This window comes from Gasterosteus aculeatus, chromosome 17, assembly GCF_964276395.1.
Source record: "Gasterosteus aculeatus chromosome 17, fGasAcu3.hap1.1, whole genome shotgun sequence".
NCBI lineage: Eukaryota > Metazoa > Chordata > Actinopteri > Perciformes > Gasterosteidae > Gasterosteus > Gasterosteus aculeatus.
In genome coordinates, this window is record NC_135705.1 from 15,338,929 (window position 1) to 15,360,176 (window position 21,248).

Here is a 21,248-nt window from a genome sequence, read left to right on the forward strand (position 1 = left end):
GATCAGAAAAAAGTACTAAATTAGTGTACACACATTACAGAAGCATTCCATCGTCAAATAGGGAAGCTGTTTTGTAGAGTGGACAACTTACCGTGCAAAGCATTTAGCTGCAGATTAAAATTAAAGCCAGTCTTCACTCCTTTTGAAATTGAAGCTTAGCACGTAATGCCTTGTAAGATAATTGCATTCCTACGACTCAAAGAATACTGACCATTTAATCCTATAAATGGTAAAGTTCCTGCTGTGTCATAAATCATGGTTTTAGTTGCTACTGAACCACTGTCACAATTGCACTGCCGTTGTCTTGACCAGTGGGTGTAAGACTGGTTCATAATTGATGCGTATGAAACTTCATTGGTCTGTAACCAGTAAAACAATGTTTAAGTATTGATTCCAGATCCATAAAATGTCAAGAACTTTTAATTTGGACAACAAGGATTAAACCAATGTTAAACTTACATCAAATCAAAGGCCTGGCTGGTGAAACCAGCCAACTAGCAAGTTGAGGAATGAGACGCAGGGTCAAAATAAAAATCAAGCTATGAACTCAAGTCACCCTCAATAGGGATTCACAGATGCGGGAGACAAAGGTTACCAAAACATATCTTCTAAAACATAAAAGGCCTTTGCCGAGACAATGATGTGTAGATTCTATGTACATCATTTTCAGTTCATGTATGCATACAAAAAAAAATCCACATCACAAGATGCTTGTGTTCAAGTATATTCATTTTTTTTTTTTAAATAAAAATGTCCTTCAAAATGAAAACAAATTGCCGAAAAACCACATTTGATGTCCTACCAATACATATATACTGTATAAATACATACATAAATATATTTTACATACAACAGCCATAAATTTGAAAAGGGGATATACAGAGTAAACTGGGAGGCGGGGGGGGTAGTGTGTGTGTGTGTGTGTTTTAGCTTGTGTTGTAAAATGGTTTGTCCCTCTATTTACTCAGTCAGATAGCAGTTGTGGTGCTGTGTCGATGCACGCGCACACGTCCGAGATGCAGCCATCTCAGTTGGCCCAGTAGGGGGAGCTGCCGTAGCTCGACTTGTTGACTTGGCTCTTCTGCTGCAGGCTGCTGGACTGGCCGCGCTGGCTCGGACCACCCTGGACAAGCAAGACATCCGTTGCGTAAGCAACGGAGAAACGGCAAAACCAAACAAAAACTGTGCAAACACCAACAACAACAACAACAAAATGGCTGCGGGTGTTACCTGTCCATCCTGAGCTAGATGGTGGTGCAACAGCTGCGAGTGTGGTTGCTGGTGAGGCAGGATGTGGAGGAAGGGGGGCGGCGCATAGCCCCCAGGTGCTGCTCCGGGGTTTAGAGGCCCCGGACCCCCCAGTGCTGATGGCAGACTGAAGGGAGGAGGCGTCCCCGCATGAAAACCCTTATCAAAAGACTGCACACGGAGGATAAGGGACAAATTAAACTGAGTATAAACACTCATTGTACAGCGAGACGATGGTGGCTGGCTGGGGGAGTTTGGGCTCACCTGGGTCTTATTGTAAACACTTCCACTGATGTCTGGCACACCGGAGTTACTGGAAGTCACAGAGACGCCTGGCAGAAAAACATTTACACATTTAAAATTGCAAACGACCTGCCAAAAAAAACCCAACATATTTGCAAATGCTGCTGTTGTTTTTTTCTCCTTACCTTTCCCGGGCCCAGAAACAGAAGATTTGGCTTGTGCCTGTGAGGAGGAGTTGTATCCTTTACTGTAGTCCACTCCTGCTGGCCCCGCGGTCAGCTCCTCATATCCTGCGAGGACACAAAGTTTAGCGTTCAGACGACACACAAAACCCGACACACACAACGCAATGATGCCGAAAACACTTTGGGAACGATGGTTTCGGAGTCGGACCTGAACTGAAGGCGTGCTGGCCGTAGCCACTGGGCTGCTGCTGTGTCTGCTGCTGGAAGGGGCTCGCCGAGGGGTTCCCCAGACCCAGGCCCATGCTGTGCTGCTTGGCCGAGGCCGGTCCCGGGCCCCCGGGGGGAACGAACATGGTGTGGCCGTACTGGAAGGCAGCAGCACTGGGTACGGCACCAGGCACCCCAGGGTAGTAAGGCAGGCCCGTGTAGCTGTATCCTGGAGGCAGAAAGGCCTGCTGATTGCTGTGGTGTTGCGGCTGGCCCTGGGGCTGTGGCTGGGCCTGGGGAGGCTGCGGCTGGGCCTGGTTCTGGCCCTGGCTCTGGCCCTGGGCAGCCTGCACAGCCGCCAGGCTCGTTGGGGGCGCCGGCGAGGTGGAGTCATTTCTGCCAAACTTTGTGACTTCACCTGACAGACGGTGGAGACGTCAGTTAAAAAACAAACTCTGGATTTTAGGAGTTTGGAAGAGGCCGGCAAAGGTTAACGGTGCTTTACCGGTGTAGGGGTTGTTGGCTAGGCTCCCGTCTCTGCCAGAGAGTGTCGCTGTGGGGCCAGGGAATGTGATTCCGTAGTAATCCTGCAAAGAGGGCTGAAGGGACAGGAGAGGATGAGGAGAAGAGCCACAACACCCACCCACGACTAAACATACGCCGCCGAGGCTCACCCACCATTGGCAGTCTGGACTGTAGCATGTGGAGGTCTTCGTAACCGTAGATCTGCTGTTAAACACAAAGGGTGGATGTCATCAACTACGAAATGTGTTTGTGTTGATTGATTTAAAAAGAAAATCCATCACCCTTCAATCGTTCTAAAACCTGAGGCTCTACTTACTGGGTATGCTGGCAGCAGCCCCCCCGGGCCCATGATATACTGGTTGGGCAGCAGAGGAGGCACTCCCTGGGATAAATTAGGAGGAGCTTTACCTGTCAAAACAATGGCACAAACCGTTATTTACAGACAAGCGGCAAGTAGAAATATTTGAGCGGAACCCTCCCGATGCACGAGTTCACGTGCTCACCAGTGGCAGAGGAGAGCAGGGTGGTGGTCCTCGGTGCAGAGAGGTTGGACGTGGCGGCAGCTCCATTGGAGCCATGTCCCAGCGCCGAGCTGGCGGCAATGGCAGCAGAGTGAAGCACACTGGCGCCGACGATGCCTCCGCCTGTGCCGCTCAAGCTGTTGCCCATGTTGGGCATGTTGGCCAGGTGGCTGATGCCGCTGCTACTGTGGCTGCTGTTGTGGGTCAAGTGGAGTGCCGCGTGCTGCGATGACATGTAGGGACCCGTGGAAGAGGCGTGGGAGCTGCTGCTGTCCACACTGGTGTACTGCGCAAAGGGAGGAAGCGACATCGGTTCACCGGGTCGAAACAAGATTTTAGATTCCGTTTTACAAAGCGCGTGCCGTCCCAAAAGCGCACTTTGGCTGTGGCTTGAGTGGCAAGCAAAGTGGTCGCGTGCACTGGAATCCAGACAATGCCAGAGCCACGCAGCATCAGCTGTCTGGTTCCGTATCATCACAGACGATGAGTCATCAAACTACAGGATTTTCAAAATCACCAATTGGGGAAGACGAGACAATGTACTTACAGCGAGAGAGTTGGAGCCCAGAGCTGACAACGAGGAATGATTGCTGACATGACTGCAGAGAGGAAAGCAAGAGACAATTTTAAAAAAACATCCAGAAAGTATCTTTGTGTGATCATGAATACGTTTGCTTTGTGGTCACACAAACCCGCGAGTGGCAGCAGGAACCTCTTATACTGCACTCTTTAGAGCAGTGGTTCCCAAACTGGGGGGGCATTGTGAAACTGCACGACCGACACAAATACATTTTAAAAAAAAAGAGCGAGAGAGAGAGGACGGTGTCCCTTCAATGTTCCTGTATCATCAAAGGGGGGCTCGACAGAAAAGGTTTAGGAACTACTGCCAGAAAACTAGAAAATTCAACTTCGCAATGAATTCCAAAGCTCCTTTTTTAGCCCGGTGAAAAGGGAACACGTCATTCTGCCGTGTGAGGGTTTCCCCACCTGTTGAGAGAGTTGAGTTGGCTGGCTGAGGGCAGGTCCTGGGCCAGGCTGGAGAGCGTGCCGGAGCTGTGTGCAGGCAGGGATTGTAAGTGGGAAGAGGGTGCCGAGGCGCCATTGCTGCTGATGTTCAAAGACGGCGAATCCGGCTTCGGGGTAGAGGACGCTGATGAGGCTGAGAGCAGCAGGAGAGAAGCGCGCGTCATTTGTAATGGACCCAAAGTAGCATTGCTAAAGAGCGATGGCACGTGCTCGACATTTACAGTAGAAAGTCAGCAGCGCACAAATACGTCAGTAGTAGGGAACTTACTGTCTAGAGCAGCAGAGGTCCTTACACCATTCAGACCATTCTGGTGGTATAAAAACGCAGCTCAGTGTCAGCGTGTAACCAACAACAGATCACAAGACCACTAGCATATCTACGTAGCAAACTGTGCAAACATACACAGTACGAACAAAACGTCTTTCAATCAAGTACAGGCGTGATCCAATATGCTAAAGGAACCTTTCAAACAGTCAGTTTTCTCGACATGGGGCTGACTGCCATGGTCATTTGTGAGTACTGCGCTATTTATACAAGATTCAGATATGCGAAACGTTTTCATTTGGATGAATTCTCGTCTCCGACACCCACAAAGCTGGATTAACGTGGCCGTTTCCCAACTCACCATGACTGGTCCTGCGGCCTCTTTACTCTGGGAAAAGGCCAGTCGTGTGTGAGGGGGCATGGTCCCATCGTAACTTCCCCCCACTGTGTTGTAGTGAGAGGAGGAGGAGGGTACAGAGGGGGAGGTGGTGGAAGCTGTTGAAGAACATGAGGGTGGGTTGGAGGTGCTGGCGGTCCCTAATGAGGACGGAGCGAGGCTGGCCATCGGCACCGAGGAGTGATACACCGGCTCCGGTGAGGAGAGAGGCAGTGGGAGGGCCACGGAGAGAGGGCTGCCCAAAGACTCACTGCAAGACAGCGGGTGGGGGGGGGGGGGGACTCCGTTAACAAACCCCTGCACTCAGGCTCTCCGATTGTTCCTTTCCAATGTGTTGTAGAATATTTTACAGATAGAACTAGTCTGTCAGCAGCGACCGTACCTGAGGGGTTTGGAATACAGGCTGGTTTGGCTCTGTGTCCCTGGTCCCGGTGCGGGGGCCGCTGTGGACTCCCTGGATGCTGCCATTGCACAATTGTCAACAACCCCAAACTCCGGCAACGCTGACTCCGAGCCGAAGTCCAGAGCTCCAAACTGGAGGTTCAACCCAGGGACGTCAGCTGAGCCCGGCATCTCTACCGCCGTGGAGGGGATCTGCCGGAACGGAGGGAACCGTCAGGTGTCATTCAACTACTTAATTGTGGTCATTTACAAAATATTTGCTCAAAAATGACGGTCGCCTTGACAACCAAGATGCAAAACCTCAGAACCACACAGGACCGGGATATCCTTCGGAGACATGACCACTTCGGCGTCTGTGATTGTTCCATCGATCCCCTACCTTCGATGAGGGAGGTATCCTTCGTTTCAGGCCTTTGAGCTGTGCCCGTTGCTGCTGCTGTTGTGTACTGCCACCCTGAGGGTCCAGCCCTGCGCCGGGGGCAGGAGGTTTAGCACCGGCAGAAGCCATCCCCGGACCGCCCTGTGCCGGCGAGCTGACGTGGTGGGCGGCGGGCAGGGCTGAAGCAGCGGCCGCTTGCTCCTGCGATGGAGGACTGGGCTGACGTGCCAGTGGCAGGGACGGGCCGGTGTGCCTCTGAACCAGCTGGCTCAGCACCAGAGAAGGCTCCGGCTGCAGGCCAAACTCACCTGTCGGGACACCAAGGCACGAGAATCACGGAGAGAATGCATGTTTGTTAAAACAGGGGGGGGGAAAGAAGAAGAAAAAAAAAAAAAAACTGAACCTCACTTGAACACTTACGGCTGAACTGCGAGGACAGCGTGGTGGTGTTGGATTCCGAAGCCTTTATGTCCCAGCTAGATGAGGAGGGCGGGGGTGCAGGGGCTCCCAGGCCTGGCAGTCGGCAAATGGAAGTGTTGCTGCCTTGGGTGCTGGCGGGAGGCGCGGCCTGGGATGAAGGCAGCGGACCCAGGCCGGGGCCCTTCAGCTGTTCCAGTATCTGAGCTCCAGCGCTGGGCTGAGGCCTTTTAGCCTGCGCCAAGTCCCCAAAACCAGCTCCCAGAACTGACGACTGGCAGGGACAGGAGGAGAAAGCGTCATCACCCCTTTTTGCTTCCGTCGGCCAGTTTATTTACTTGCTAAAGAAATGTGAATGGAATCAAAATCAACCAATCAATCTTTTTTTTTTTTACCAGAGCAGCATGAGCATAGCTAGTGCTACTGGTGGCGCTGCGACTGGGGGGCAGCTGCTGTTGCGGTGGCTGGTGGTGGTGGGAGTTAGTGAAGATCAGACTCTGAGTGGAGGAGGAGGAAGGTGGCTCTCTCCCTCCAACTACAGGCTTCTGCAGCAGAGAGACGAGGTCCAGACTGACACAGGAACAGTTAGTCAGTGGTCATCCAACCGCAAATCAGTATACTACTTATTGTATAATGCAAATATAAATATAAACTAGGAAAACGCATGGAAAAGCATGGAAAATGTCATTTTAAATAGAGGAAACGGAAGCCTCTGTATTGTTTGTTCTGCAACACTACAAGAAGAGAACAGGGGGCCAATGTATGACGTCATAACTGAGCCAGTTACTCACCTCTGCCCAGGTGTGATGTGGTTCTCAGCGTCAGGTGCACACGAGGAGGTGAACACTTTGGTCTCCGAGAGCTGCAGCGACAAACACACGAGACACAGGTGTTTTCAACGTACACCGAAACTGCGTGACTGACAGACTCCACCTGTGAATGCGTCAACTCACACCAACGTCCTCACTCCAGTCCTCAGACACCCAGTCTTCCAAGGGGCCCCTCCAGGGAACTAGAGGATAAAGTAGGTTAACTCGATGCAGGGTACCTTTAGCAGCTTGTTCACATTTGCATTAAAAGCTACGCTGTACTGTCTGCATTGACACATTGGATGCGTTTGTTTAACATAGATCTGCCGTTACAGTTGAAGAGCAACGAATCGGCTCTGGACAGCTCACCTGTCCCTTCTGTGATATGGTTGGCCGACGTGTCCCACACCTCTGTCTGTGTGCTCCCTGACCCGGCCTCTGAGGTATAGTCCGCTGGATTGAAGAGGCTGGGGAGCCAAGGAGGAGGAATATTTAGTTACACAAAAACAAACTGAAGGGGCAGGCAGCGGTTTGCAGACTTAGTTCATTATTGTCCTAACAAACAGTGCCTCGAGTTACTATTTGTTATCCATACTAATGATTGGACAAAGCTTCCACTATAACTTCATTTATAGTCTATGGGTTTCTGGTGCTTTGCAGAGGGAGACACATTTATCATTCATTTATTTATATGATACCTCATCTCAAATGGGACTGGTGACTTAAGACCCCCAATATTTAAAGAACAAACAGAAGGGTATAGAAACTCCAAAAAGTCAGTTGCAAGAAAAATGTCGCACTTCAGAATCCAAATCCAAACAGAACAGAAATTTCCTGGCCTAAAAAAAACAAACAAACAAAGAAACACTTTGAAACCAATTCATTTATACCTAAAGGAATGTGAAACCCCCTGAGAGTGTGCATGTGCGTTGCCACCATACCCCATGCCCTGGGCTGAGAACCGGCTCCCTGGTGGTCCTCTGCCTCTGCCTCGACCTCCAGAACCTGTGTGACATTCACACTAAAAAGGTCAACGACATCTATTCCACGGTCCGGCGTGCTGACGGGTTGTTTTTCTTTTTGTATTGTGCACGTGCTCACCTCGGCTCCCACCTCTGGCCCTGCGACCTCGATCTGAGCCTCGGTCTACTGGCGTCACCTCCACTCCGTTCTCCTCTGGGCGCGCTGGACGCGTGCAAACACACATTAGTGTTGTGTAATTGAAACATGGCGCGGCAGAAGCGACGGAAGACTCTGAACCAGATCTAGATGAGCGCGAGGTTTACCCGGCCTACTGCGACTGGCGCCCCTGCCCTTGCGGTTGGCCGCTGCGCGGCCCTTGCTGGCCTCCCTCTCTCCTTTCTTCTCCCTGTTTTCCTTGTTCTCCTTGCTGTCTGATGGACCCTCCTTCACCAGGGGCTTCTTCTTCCCTACCGTCTCCCATGAGGTCTAAACGGAGGGGAAATGAAATACTTAAAACAGTACATCAAAATTAGACCACACAATATGTAGCTCATGTGTACACTTTTAAAACCATAGCCAACGCGGCATCAACATAGACAATGTGCCTCAGTAAGCATAAGGTAGGCAGTTTTAAATAAAAGAACATTTAAAATCTGTGCGAAATGCAGTTAATGGACTCCCCCTACTGTTACAGCAAAATATAAACTCTGCAAACATTCCCTTTATTACAGTAAAAAGGTGTGTGAGCAGTATAGTAGGACCAAATGTAATCAGCAGGTTGCATTATTTACAATCAACAGATTTCCACGGAAAAAAGGAGAACAAATGCTTTTCGCTTTGTTGGAATTTCCAAGACCGCAAAACAACCGGGAAGCTGTCCGACTGGCTTTTCTACAGCCTCTGCTCGCCATCTGTGCCAGCTGGCATTCTTCAGAAATGTTGCGACACTCACTAGGACAGGCAACACACCGGCAGAACAACACGCGAGTGTTTGCCAGACATTTAGTGGTTGCTTTGACCTTCCACTCAGCAGGGAGGGAGGGTGGGGGGGGTCATGCTGAAAGTCCCTGATGTTAGAAAGCAAACATCTCAACTCTCATTGTGCAAGATAAAACTGACTGTTCTCTCTGTGCTGATGAAAATACAAGTTCAATCTAGTGTTTCTGTATCTTCTGAGCAGGTCACAAAACTTGAAATCTAGTAGTGGTGTGTCGAAATGCTTTGTTTTGGGAACCGCAAGGTTGGTGGTTCGAGTCCTGGCTCCCCCATGTTTCAAGTCGAAGTGTCCCTGAGCAAGACACCTAACCCCTAATTGCTCCCTGGGCAAAAATGTGAAAAAGCCATGGGTTTAAAGTGTGATGAAAGTCGCTTTGGATAAAAGCGTCTGCTAAATGACCTGTAATGTAATGTAATGTAGACTAAGGAAAAGGAGCAGAGAGGTATAAACTATCTTTCTGTAATTTGTCCTTCTCTTGTCGCTGTGTTGAACATAAACAGGCCGTGTTCTTCACCTGTGTTTCATCGGTCTTTAGTGCCCAACAGAACAGATAGAATTCTAAATCAATACAGCTGTCTTAACAGGTTTGCGCAATGGCTGGCCTTTCGCTTTACAAGCCTTTTTGACGCAAAACTACAAGACGTCTTGGCCGTGATCCAGGTAACTGTGAATAAGGCTGCACTTTTGCAAGTTTGGGCTGAACCACTTGTGTCTTCTGACGACACCTCAAGATGAATTTTAAACCCGTGACAAATTGTCAACATTCTTAACCTGAATAACTCTTGTCATCCACATACAAAGAAAAGGTCTGATATGTGCTGTGGCCTTGGTGCACTCTCAAGTAAGCCTGCCAACAGTCCGAGACGAAACGATAATCTACTGTGAGCAGCACAGCAACTACAGTCTTTGCGAAGTCCTGTATCACGAGGCTGAGGCTACAGCAGTGAGCAGGCACAACGTCAGGATCATGAAACCAACAGCCATAACTTTGTTGTTACGGTTACTTCCCCTGTGCTTTTCTTACAGTGACATATACAAGAAGTTATATTGTATTTGTGGCAGCACATGTACAATAGGACCATTTGCGAATTCATACATTTTTCAGACTTACTCTCAACGTTTGTTCTTTACCCATAACAATTGTGTGTTCATACAATTTCCATAATAAAAGGTCACAATTTTAGTTAAAAACAGTTATACAGAGCTGTCGAACATCCTGCATTCCGATCTTAAAAATACATATTTCACAATACAGTAGGCCAGCAGGGGATGTGATGAAGTAAGACATGATGCCATTTACCATGTCCGAGGTGCTCTCCAGGAGGAAGTTGATGGCTCTGCTAACATCCTCGTTGGAGTCGTGGAGTGCTACCATGCACTCATCCTGGTTCTTCCCCGTCACTTCCATCAGCTGGAGAGCAGCAGCACACACACGTCATATTAGCATTGGATGTCTAACATATTTTAGTAATCCGTGTTCCGGTTTCCTGGTCTAGTAGTCAACAAAGGTGTACCAATGACAAAGGGGTACCAATACAGTTTTTTCAGAACATGGCAGTACAAGCCACAGCAAGAGCACGTGTCACTCATGGCATCAAATGTGCATTTTTGTCAAAAATAGAGGACTGGAGTCATGATAGATTGACAGCTTGCACTGACTCTGCCTAGTAAACGTCAACGTGCTCCTTACCTGGTTAACTTTGTCCTCAAAGTCAGCATCATTCTTGTCATAGATCACCTGGGCAAGCCGGATCTGCTCGGCAGTAGCCTGCATCATGAAGAACAATGGGTGAAATTTGGGTCACATGAGCAAAAAAAATATGCCACTAAAGTCCATTACAAATATCATGATTTTCATTTTTAATAGACTCTGTCAGAGGTATACATTTAACTATATGGATAAAAAGCAAGAGCCTTCTATTGTCACTATTAAAACCAAAAGCACTATTTGGCAGCAATAATAAAAAAATAAAATCCTCGTTATTATTGACCAGGGAAGTCTGTGGTTTTCTTCTCAAAGATAGTCGGTGTGCACACTGGGGTGCTGTCTCCGCATGCTCTTGCGTGTGATTTTTCTTTCCCTAAAATTATTCATGGGGTTGCGGTGGCTTACCTGTATCTGTTTCTGGTGTTGTGATGTTTGAGTGGCAGCAGGCAGCGCTTTTTCCCGAGGGCCCCGGGCCTTGTCGCCGCCCAGCGAGCTCATCATATACAGTATATACAAAACTCTGTATGTACAAAATAGAAAAATCTGCAAAGGAAAAAAGAGAAACATGGAAGGATGAGTGAGATTGACCAACAGCTCTTAAACCCGCACATCATATCAAGAACACAAAGCAACAATACTTTAGCTTATTTGAGTACATATAGGAAAGAATAGTTTAATACAAGAGATATGTGTTGTGAGCATAGCTATGGCCTTATTGCACAATCATAAATACTGCTCCAATGAAGGCTGTAAGACACTCAGTTGGTCCGGTGACAAACAGCTTTGCATAAAATCTAGGTCAAGCGACGACCTCAGAGTGTGATCCGAACACCACACACCCTGACCCCACATCCCCTCTATATGCAAGATAGTGTACGCACACACAAACATGCTGCAAACTGAACTACTGCGTTAAAATACTGCATTCTTCTCTGTATAAGACGATGTGGCGAACCTAACGGGATAGATTGCATGGTGAATGCATGGTTATGAGCATTCATGTTTTTATGCTTCTCACAACCACATACAGGGCTTTATGCACTTGGGCATAAATGGAAAAGGTCCTCAATGCATTGTAGTAGAAGAATACCCTGGAGGGAAATTTGTGTTTCAAGCTTATAGCAATGGTGTCCATTGAGAGAATAATAACATAACAAATATGACCAGTGAATCATTTGTTTTATGTCAGAGAACAATAGCAATCCAGTTCACGGTGCCTGAGTGACGTTAGACAATGCACTGCAGCCATTGGCTGCTGGTCTGAACAAAGCTATCTGGCTTTAAATGTAATTTCAGTAAAAATCTTACATTTCTTTTGATAAGCGAGAACCCTAAAGTAGCCTCTGCACAATTTACTGAATTTAGAAACACAGCCTGTCATTTAACGTACGAGTCGGGGCGGTCTAAAACATAAACAATAACAACAGCCATTCGGTGACGTTAACCCCGGACATCTCAAACGTTCATCACATTTTTTTGGGACACGACCGTCCCGATATGACAAGAAGTCAACACAACGTTAACATGTTACTCGTATGTGTCGGAATGTATTTCCACCTGGTTACAGCGAACTCACACGTAGCTACAGCTGATTTGACCGATAAAGCGAGCGCAGCGTTGTTTTGATGCAATGCTAACGTCAGCCCAATGCCGTTGGGTGACTTTATTTCCTTTACTCTGACATATGGGACGATTGCATGTCCAACTTGAAAAAAATAAATCACATTCTTGTAGTGTCATTTTAGACCTTAACACGGACCGACTTGCCGCTTTTGGTACTGGGGTCCCTTTGTCCTCGCTAGCATCGACTCATGTTAGCTACTTGCTAATGCTGACACTACCGTCGATACCGAGCGAACGGGGCAGCGGGGACGAAGCTAACACGGTGCTACCGAAACCTGGTCCAAGTTGACAGCAAACGACCGTGTAACTGGGCCCCTCGTTTCTCGTGAGGATTCATAGTTCTTCTCGGTTATCTAACGACGCCGGCCGTGTCAACCAGCGGCTCCACTGCGCGTAAACGTCAGCGCAGCGAGCCAACAACGTAGCCGAATGTAATCCACAGAAGAGGCCTCTTAGCGGAGCCCAATCCCATCCCGACATTGCTCGCCGGGAAACAAGACAACAGAAAAATTGCGAAAGACATCCCTCGCAAGCCCGCGGTAAGCGACACAACGAAGCCGGCCGCAAACTATTTCAGCGCGACCGCGCGTGAGTACGCGGTTTAGACACGTTGACACGCATGAACTGAACTTGGAAGAAACGTGAGTAAAATAGTGTTTTTTATTACCTGCTAACACGCTTCACTCAGCCAGCAGAAGACAGGGTGGTCACGTGACGCGCGCTGCCGTGGTGGTGGATGCTCCGCTCTCCGGGTCACGGACACACTCACTCCCAGGGAGGTTTGTACTAACGTTATCTAAAATATGTCTATGGTATGTGCATAAATATTTTTGTGTTTATTGGAAACGCACATAACTACAGCATATAACATTCCCGTCTTGAAGGCTCTCATATAGTTCGATTGCATTAATGGCAACATCTACATTTGCAGTGAACCACTTTAATAGGAGGTAATATTTGAAGCTGAGTAATGTCAATCACGGAAAAAGAAACGTTTACATCAATATACTTTTTTTATTGTTTACTCTTTTTCAGAGATTTAATAGCTTGCTTTTTCAGATGTTTATATCTTACAATATCCTCAGATTTCGTCATTTGTAAAAACATTCACGAGGTATGTATAAAAAAAAAACAGAGCATCACTAAGTAAGACAGATCAATCCACACACTTCCTCAGACATATACATAAAATGTATGCAATTGTCCCAATGTATTTTACACATACAGATACACATTTATATATAAAATACACTTTAACAGTGTTTGGTATTTATTCAATTTGTTGTCGTAATTGGGGCTTCTCTTTTCAATATGTCATTTTCATGAAAACTAGATAAAAGTTCCATATAGAAAAGGAAAACTATGATCGCCTGTGGCAGTCTTTCACAGAAAGACCAGAGGAAGGCAAGAACATAACTCAAGCCTACCCTGCCTCTACCAAACAAGGAAACTAAGCAAAATCACTTACTCCTTGGTACAAAAAAAAAGTTTTACAACTGCGAAAAACCAAAGCATATGCCTGTAGCATCTAATGCCAGGCTCGAGTCAAAAAACTCAGTCGTCCTTGCATCCTTTTTACTGGATGGTTAAGAAAATCAAAGTCCTCTCTAGTTCCTGTCGAGGAGTCCCAAATATGATCAATTATATTTGATAATATGTTTTTACTACCGAAATTAAAAATAATTTTCTAGTAACACAAGAATGGTTACAGATCAGGATTTGAACACCACCAATGGTCAAATCGGCTTAAGGTATTCAGGTCGAAGAGAACAGATCATGAAGCAAAGGGCAAATAGACAATATATCCTTCGAAAGAAGCAGCTATAAACAACCCTGACCAATGGAATTTATGTGACGGTGAAAGGGGAAAATAAATAAAGGTAAAGAAAATTAGAATATCAGCAGGTCTGCCTCTCAAATCACACACAAAAAATAAAATAAGCATTTTGTTGGGATTAATTCGTAGCAGAACAATAATGCATTTGCAATCTTACGGTTTCTCCTTTGCATCATCTTGGTAAGAACAAATATGAACACAAAGTTCCATTTTGGTTGGGTTCTACTTCTGCAGGGAGAAGTTCTTTGTGATTGTTGTGGGGCAGGACGGGCTGCTCCAACCAGTAAATATTCTCTATTAAATGTCCGACTGCACTCCAGATTAGTCCTTCGAAAGGAATCATCTCTTCAGTAAATCTTCTTCCTCTCTCCCTCATTTTATTGCCGTTCATTTCAGTAAGCGAACGAAAAGGAACCGAAAAGTTCCACAGGTATTTTACAAAGAAACGGTCTTTTATCACTGAGGAAGCAGCGGTGAACACAATCAGAACATACAAAAAAACGAGCCGGCAAAATACCACAGCCTAATCCCTGGGGTTGGATTTTTTTTTTTTAATTCCGAAATTCTTCTAATCTTGATGTTTCTCAAAACTCCGTGGCAGACTTTGAAGCTTTTGAAAAATGTACTGGTTGAGGTGGAAAGGAGCACAGGAATAATTGGGGGAGGAAGGGGTGGAGGAATGCTGGACACAAACATACGCAACAATATTCAAAGATGGGACACTGCTGCGGGGGGGGGGGGGGGGCGGCGGGCGCGGCAGGTCATGCTCCCCAGTCCACACGTGAGCAAAACCGGTTCACCACTCAACAAGAGCAAGAGGAACACCGAGGACAGTGTTGTCAACGGACTTGCGGGAGGATGGAGCGAGAGGATGGAGGGACCGGTCGGGAAAATGCCTGGACGAGGACGTAGTGAGAAGAGTGATGGAGGAGACGGAAAGGCTAGCTCCACAGTCCTGCGTAGTTGCCGTGCAGGCCGGAGCAGAGCGGCCCACCTGCTACAAACAGCTTGGTGCCAGAATCGTCGTAGCAGTGGGTGTACACCGCGTTGGGGAAGGAATGAATGTCTGAGAAGTAGCTCCTCCACGTCTCATCGTGATTCTGAGAGTTGGAGAGCAGGAAAGGAAAACGGAAGGGATGCATGAGGACAGAAGGAGGGAAAAAGTAGTGAAAACTAAATCAGTGCCAAAAAATGCTACAACATTTGTGTCAAGTTGACTCCAGGGAAGCACTTCATCTTAATAAAGAGAGGTATTTATGGCAAACAGATAAAAAAAAAAATGTTAAAGTGTACCAGCCAGCCTTTCCCGGTAGAGAGTTTGAGGATGCCGTCTCCGGGGAACTTTCGGTACCCTCCGCCTGAATTCAAAGGGTTCTCTAGAAACCTCTGAGCCCGGATGTCGTAGAAGAGAAGGGAACCTTGCCCGGTGCCCACTGTCACGATGTGCTCGTAGAAACTCACTGAACGGATCCCTGCACAGACACAGACGTCTTGAATGCACAGCGAGTCAAAAGTAAACATCAGTATTTAAACATCGTCATGATGTAGTTTGGGGAGGTTCCCCGCTTCTGCCGTTGCTGTAGCTTACTCCCCCTTCCCAAAATGTACAGATTACTCACCGCTTCCTCGCTCTCTTGAATTGACAGACTTGATGCTGTGTGTAGGCTGCCGTGGATCCAGAAAGGAAACATGGGCCTGGGAACCCACAGCGTACACCGACCAGTCCTGTCCATACGCCAGACACACATTCTCTTTGCAGTGAGGCAGCTTGGTGGACAGAATCTAAAAGGGAAACCCCAAAGAATGGTTATTGGGAACTAAGAAAAGGAGATGTAAAGAACTGTCCTTTCTTCCTGTATGGTTTGGACACACGATTGCGCGTATCCATGGCCGCGAGCCTCGCAATAGAATAGAATATGTAGTATTTTGGTTAGCGATCTCACATAACTCACAGCAAGCTGTGGTCGCCCCGTTCTCTACGCATCACACCATTATTACTCACACTGCAGCAATGGGATTTACCTTGCACAGGTTGTGCTCAGCTTTCCAGAGATGGAAATAGCCATCCAAAGACACAGCCCCCAGTTCCTGGAAAGGGAAGACAATGTAAATAACTGATGGTAAAGGTGTGTAGCGGCAGGAAGCACACGTTCTGACAATCGAGTAGTTTCTTTTAATTAGGAACTTATACTGGATTTCTCTGGGACTCACTTTCATCCCAACAAAATGGATGAAAACATTCTCTTGTAGTACAATTTGATGTCCATGTGAATGCCAAGTATTCAACTGTCAATCAAGGATTGTGCCTGTACAAGTGTACTATTTGTGTTCTTTGCATAACAAGTTTGCTTAACCTCGTGTAGATAAACAACATGTTGCTCAATAAATTCAACGAGAAAAGACTACTGGACTCAAATGCTCTCATATCCTGCGTTTTCACATCAAGTGATGATTTTGTTGACAGCACAATCACATGGTTTCCCAGGAAGATGAGCCTTACTTTATGGTTGTTGTTGAAGGCCAGGGCACGGACCTTACAGTTGTATGGGTTAGTGTACTCCTTGGGGATATCCTTGAGTGCACGGTGGGATATGTGGGCGTATGACGGTACCGCCTCGTCACTCTGACTTCGCTCCGCCTGGCTCATTACCTCCTCGGTCACCTCCCATAGGCCCATGGAGCCGTCTCTGGACCCTAAAAAATTAAAAGCATGTATTGATTACTTCCTAGAGTACAGTATATTTTTATTAAAACCATACAAAAAGGGATCACATAGCCACAGGACATGGACATGCAGCAGTAGTCACTCATACAAATTAACTCCTGTACCCAACTCACCAGACACTGCCATGTTGTCACTGATCCATGCAATAGAGAAGATCCAGTCATTGTGACCTTCCTGGAAAACAAATGGCAGCTATGTAAAAGCAAAACAAGCCGGTGTGCTTTCACCTGAATTGCTGAAGAGAACATGAGATACTAACAAAATATGCGTTATGGTTATAAAATCACACTATTTCACCGCTCTTTGGTTGAGAGTATGCAATCAAGGAATCCACACACGAAACAACATCAGTGTTTCCCCCACCATTATAACGGGGGCGCCCCCCGCTGAAAAAGTGCGCAATCAAAAAAAAAGAAATATGTCACAAATATGTCCAGGGACCGAGAGCACCAGAGGGACTATTACACCCCCCCCCCGAAGTTGTAAACCTAGGGGAAACACTAAGCATTGTAAACTGTCGAGCCCCTCCGCTGGTTAAGCACAGAAAAAACTAAAAGAAAATGTACTGAAATGCTAACAATCATCTAACAACCCGATGCATTTCAACAGTTTCGATGGAAGAGCCAAAAATTGCCACGTCTAAAACCGCAAACCCAAACGACATGTCATGCTTTCAAGACTCAAAACATTTCGGCAAAGGGACAGACAGTGCAATATATTTTTGCAAGAATTCCAACAGAACAAATGACAGCGGGCAAAGAGAGGATCAGAAACCGCAGGCCGCGACTGGATGTCAGATCACCCGAACAGACCCAAACCACTTACATCTCCCACACAAACGGGATCCAATGTGGGCAGCTGGTAGATGGCCAGGCTGTTAGGGTTGTCTCCTCCAGTGGCTAGCAGCGTTCCAGAGGGGTTGAGTTCAATAGCGTGGATCCCACAGCCCTGCTGGTCCAGCCGGGCACGACTGCCTGCTGTGGGTTGGTAATGCCGGCCCGTCACCACCGCGCCCACTACCCCCGAGCCTGTCCCACGACACTCCCGGTCCTTCATCATGGGGATGCGTGTTATCTGTCCCGTTAGGACATCAGCTACAAAGAGCTGCAGGAAAAGGAAAAAATAAAAATAAAAAAAGGACAGTCAATATCAGATACATAAAGGGTATAATGAAGATCAGAACCGAGCCAGTGATCTGATTAAAACGGCCGGGCTGACAAAATTCATGAAATAGAAACATAGGGCAAGAAAAAAAAAAATCATGAAAATGAGCTCAGTGTAAAAATTAGGTTTAACAATTAAAGCTCATCACATGGGTGAATGTCTTTTTGGAGATTGTCGAGCGGAGGCTGCAGCCATGACCCAGCCAACCCCCCCTCCATCTTCTACCACCTGTTGCAAGTGACTGCATATCGAGTTGTCCAATATACAGTTCATAAAATGGGCAGCAGCTGTGTTGTTATTTTAGTGTACTAAACTGCTAGTCCTATCACTTCAGCCAACACATGGTGACAATAATGGTTTCTTTACTATGGGGTGACAGTGTAGTTAATTTTACAACATTTCAGCTGTTGCCATACAAAAAAAAGATTATTTGTATACATAAACCAAAAAGCACAGTATTTTTTCACTTAATTTTTCAGTTGAGTTTATGCATTATTTTTTTCATTAATTATTAATAATTAAAAACCTTTACTTCTCATTCTATTTAAAAAATAAGCAGTTTAATATCAATGGAAAGTGTTCAAAAACCTGGGGTGGAACAAGCTGGTACTGTTGCCTTTCAATCGTCTCAAACCAGTCAGCCCATTCTCCTTTAACCTCTCACATCATCAAGGCATTTCCATCCACACAACCCAGTAAACCCCAGAGGTGGTTGTGCGTGGAAATCCCAGTGGATCAGCAGTTTCTGACATACTCAGACCATGGGGTTAGAAACAAAATGACATCTCACCGTGTTACACTTGGTACCGCACACCACCTGCCTGTGGTTGAGCCACTGAGAGGCAAACACCTTGTTGAGTCGCCCCAGGGAGAACTCTCTCTCCTTGAGGATCCTGGGGAGTCTGCCGGCTGCAAAGCCCCGGAGGCTCCGCTGCAGCCTTAACTCGTGCTGCTGTTGGGGTCTGAACTCCCGCCCCCGCAGGGCACATACCACCGAGCGCCGGCCGCACCACCACTGCTGGGCATGACGTGATGAACAAGAAACGCGGCTACGCTTGTTTGGTGCTTGACACCAGCCCAGCTGAGGAAAGAAATAATGAATGGGAAATAATAAGATCTAATTCTTTTTCATCTGTCATAATCCCCATTTCAATAACACAAACTGTCTATGACACAGTCATTTATACTTTGTCAGGATGGGTAAGTAATTTACAGGTCTCCTGTACCCAAAAGCCCAGAATTTGATTGGTTGGCCAGCATTATTGGCCGTTTATAATGTTGTTTCAGACTTGGGAAGGAACACAAAATAATTTATTTTACACAAACGTATGCTCCTAAATCTCTCAGTACACCGGTGACACTTTTGTCTCACCATTTATTTTCACTTTGCAGCACTGAGTGGCTTAATGATGAGTCTTTTATGGGCATATTATATGGGTATATGGGCATGTACTCACAATATACAACCGTAGGTTCACAGCACAGCAGTAAATGGTAAATGGCCTGTACTTGTATAGCGCTTTTCTAGTCTTCTGACCACTCAAAGTGCTTTAACACTACATGGCATCATTCACCCATTCACACACTGATGACAGGAGAACCATACACAGTGACACCTGCCATCAGTAACTACCATTCACACACTGTAGTCGCACCAGTCACACTGTAGAAGATGGATGAGTTGTAATTCATTTTAAAGCTGCTTAAATAAGTACTTAAACCTTTGGAAAAAAAACGTAAGGGTCCTTAAGAAACATACCAGAGGCAACATACAACATCATTTCTGCCAATCACTGGTTAACTGAATTTTAGAACGCATTTTAAGATTTGAATTTTTTAAGCCTTGAACGACTTTGCTCCTTCTTGTATCTGCTCTGCTGATTCTCGACAGCTGCCTGTGATCTTCAGACACGGCTGTACTTACAGTGGCAGATTCATAAGGCCTGTGAAGTCTAGGCCCCCAATCTGTGGAACTCCCTTCCTGATAATGCAAGAAGGCAAATGCAATATCCTTTATCTTTCTTTTATTCAGGATTTTTAAATTTTATTATGCCCGTGATTACTTCCTTTGATTATTAATTTGAAGCACTTTGTAATTTTGTTTCGGTTATTAACCATCCGGCCTAATGATTCCCACTCAATAGCAACTGTAAAAACACAAACAGGATTTTAAAATCAGTTGTGTGATCTGCTGTTAGTTTATTTGGGGTCTTTGACAGTTGTGTCTGATGTGTGCAAATAATAGACTGAAGAATAGGTCTATTGACGTGTTTGAATAATACTGATTTACGATGGTGGCCCAACATGCTTGACACATCTTGACAACATACGATGCAAGAAAGGAAGCGCGTCCAGCATCTTTAATCTAAAAATAGTAATGCTGCGAATTCATTTGAAATGTAAGGCCAATGTTACGGTGTCAGACACTTGGATAGAGAAGATGTCCTTGCTGATGACGAATGTTGTCACTAAATTCAGCGGTTGTCCATTCCATCATCTTTGACACGCCGATCTACGGTTGGTCTGTTTGGAAATTAGCTCTGCTAGCTAGCTTTAACGTTTATGCTAACGTTAGCTCAAAAGCTAGGCACGGCTAACATTATGCCTAAATTATTGGATACTGCAACACAAATGCAGTTTTCAATGAGGATTGTCGTTTTTGGGGATACTGATAAGAGGTTGGCAATCGATGAACCCATGAGGACGAGGGGCTGTCAATTGTATCTACCAACGAACATGTTATTTACACGTTACCATAATGAAATAATAATGTACGGTAACGTTAGCTAGCCCTTTGGCTAACGTTTACCCAGCTGTCGTCTTTTAACGGGCTCCCTTTGGACATCGCCACGCTAACATTAACGGTTAACGTTGCTGACATTCAAACAGAAAAGCGTTAAATGGGCCTCTGTTGTGATTGTTTTGGCAGTGTTATTTCCATCTAGTCTAATATATTATAATTGTTAATTGGTTAAAATGTTATCACCGGTCTGCCATGGCTTTGATCAGCTAAACTTAGTAGCAAAATGCTAGCTAGCATGCTAATATAACTGACTAGCTAACGCTAGTTAATACGGATCCGCGGCGAGTTTCCGCCTACCTGTTGTTGGTCCTTGGGCTCTCCTGCCTTCCTTTTCCTGCTAACTGTTTTTCTCGCCATAATCTGATACACACAGCTCCCTCACCCACATGGAGGGTAAAAGTGACGTTGGACACTGGATCATATAATGGCGATATGCTATTTCGCTCCTTGGCCCTCGCTGGCAGCGTCCCGCGACGAGCAAGGGCGATCACATACGGGAGAGGTTGGTTAGTCGCCGATTAGGATTGCCGCTGACCTGCTACCATTAGCTTGCCTATTATACTCCTTCGTGGTAGTTCTCTCGTCCTCCTCCTTTCTCGGTTGCTACAACGTCGCTAGCTACTACCACAGGGTCCACACTCTCATGTTCCCCCTGCCAAGTCGCGTCAGCAACGGCGAAAGCATCTAGCATCGCGCAGCCGCACAAATTAAATATCAACAAAAACAAGGTCGTACGTGAACGCGAGCGTTATGCGTGCTCGTTCACGCCAACTGCGTCACATCATTGATCAGATGTTTTCACCT

At 46.4% G+C, this 21,248-nt stretch overlaps 2 protein-coding genes across 11 annotated transcripts; both read right to left on the reverse strand.

Moving 5' to 3' along the window:
• Nucleotides 1-404: 404 nt before the first annotated feature.
• ubap2a (ubiquitin associated protein 2a) lies at nt 405-12,701 on the reverse strand. 10 transcript variants are annotated; one of them, XM_040202658.2, is made up of 27 exons: nt 12,583-12,701; nt 10,698-10,835; nt 10,275-10,352; nt 9,885-9,995; nt 7,911-8,073; nt 7,726-7,809; nt 7,566-7,629; nt 6,994-7,091; nt 6,769-6,827; nt 6,607-6,677; nt 6,211-6,385; nt 5,819-6,089; nt 5,399-5,706; nt 5,000-5,211; nt 4,582-4,867; nt 4,224-4,263; nt 3,917-4,088; nt 3,477-3,528; nt 2,912-3,215; nt 2,725-2,816; nt 2,562-2,612; nt 2,389-2,482; nt 1,885-2,301; nt 1,677-1,781; nt 1,513-1,580; nt 1,231-1,419; nt 405-1,123 (listed from the first exon to the last, which is right to left on the reverse strand). In XM_040202658.2, the coding sequence occupies exons 2-27, from the start codon at nt 10,791-10,793 to the stop codon at nt 1,028-1,030; spliced, it is 3,756 nt and encodes a 1,251-aa protein (XP_040058592.2). In that variant the 5' UTR covers nt 10,794-10,835; nt 12,583-12,701; the 3' UTR covers nt 405-1,027. The 10 variants fall into 10 exon arrangements, with proteins under 10 accessions (XP_040058592.2, XP_040058593.2, XP_077947610.1 ...); XM_040202659.2 differs by having other exon boundaries at nt 7,515-7,629; nt 12,583-12,699; XM_078091484.1 differs by having other exon boundaries at nt 5,399-5,701; nt 5,802-6,089; nt 7,515-7,629; nt 12,583-12,699.
• A 208-nt stretch (nt 12,702-12,909) lies between these two features.
• dcaf12 (DDB1 and CUL4 associated factor 12) lies at nt 12,910-21,230 on the reverse strand. Its single transcript, XM_040202664.2, has 9 exons — nt 20,742-21,230; nt 18,432-18,722; nt 17,303-17,581; nt 16,591-16,651; nt 16,253-16,446; nt 15,775-15,840; nt 15,372-15,534; nt 15,046-15,224; nt 12,910-14,852 (listed from the first exon to the last, which is right to left on the reverse strand). The coding sequence occupies exons 1-9, from the start codon at nt 20,799-20,801 to the stop codon at nt 14,694-14,696; spliced, it is 1,452 nt and encodes a 483-aa protein (XP_040058598.1). The 5' UTR covers nt 20,802-21,230; the 3' UTR covers nt 12,910-14,693.
• Nucleotides 21,231-21,248: the final 18 nt, after the last annotated feature.

What these genes read in the sequence shown, in the direction of transcription:
- dcaf12 (XM_040202664.2), bottom strand. Translation starts at nt 20,801, where the DNA reads ATGGCGAGAAAAACAGTTAGCAGGAAAAGGAAGGCAGGAGAGCCCAAG. An exon ending in AGCCCAAGGACCAACAACAG is followed by an intron (nt 18,723 to 20,741) that starts GTAGGCGGAAAC and finishes TTCTTTCCTCAG; the next exon opens with CTGGGCTGGTGTCAAGCACC. An exon ending in TGACAACATGGCAGTGTCTG is followed by an intron (nt 16,447 to 16,590) that starts GTGAGTTGGGTA and finishes TTAATTTTTTAG; the next exon opens with GGTCCAGAGACGGCTCCATG.
- ubap2a (XM_078091478.1), bottom strand. Translation starts at nt 10,793, where the DNA reads ATGATGAGCTCGCTGGGCGGCGACAAGGCCCGGGGCCCTCGGGAAAAA. An exon ending in CCATATCACAGAAGGGACAG is followed by an intron (nt 6,828 to 6,993) that starts GTGAGCTGTCCA and finishes TTTATCCTCTAG; the next exon opens with TTCCCTGGAGGGGCCCCTTG. An exon ending in GGCTGCTGCCAGCATACCCA is followed by an intron (nt 2,613 to 2,724) that starts GTAAGTAGAGCC and finishes TGTGTTTAACAG; the next exon opens with CAGATCTACGGTTACGAAGA.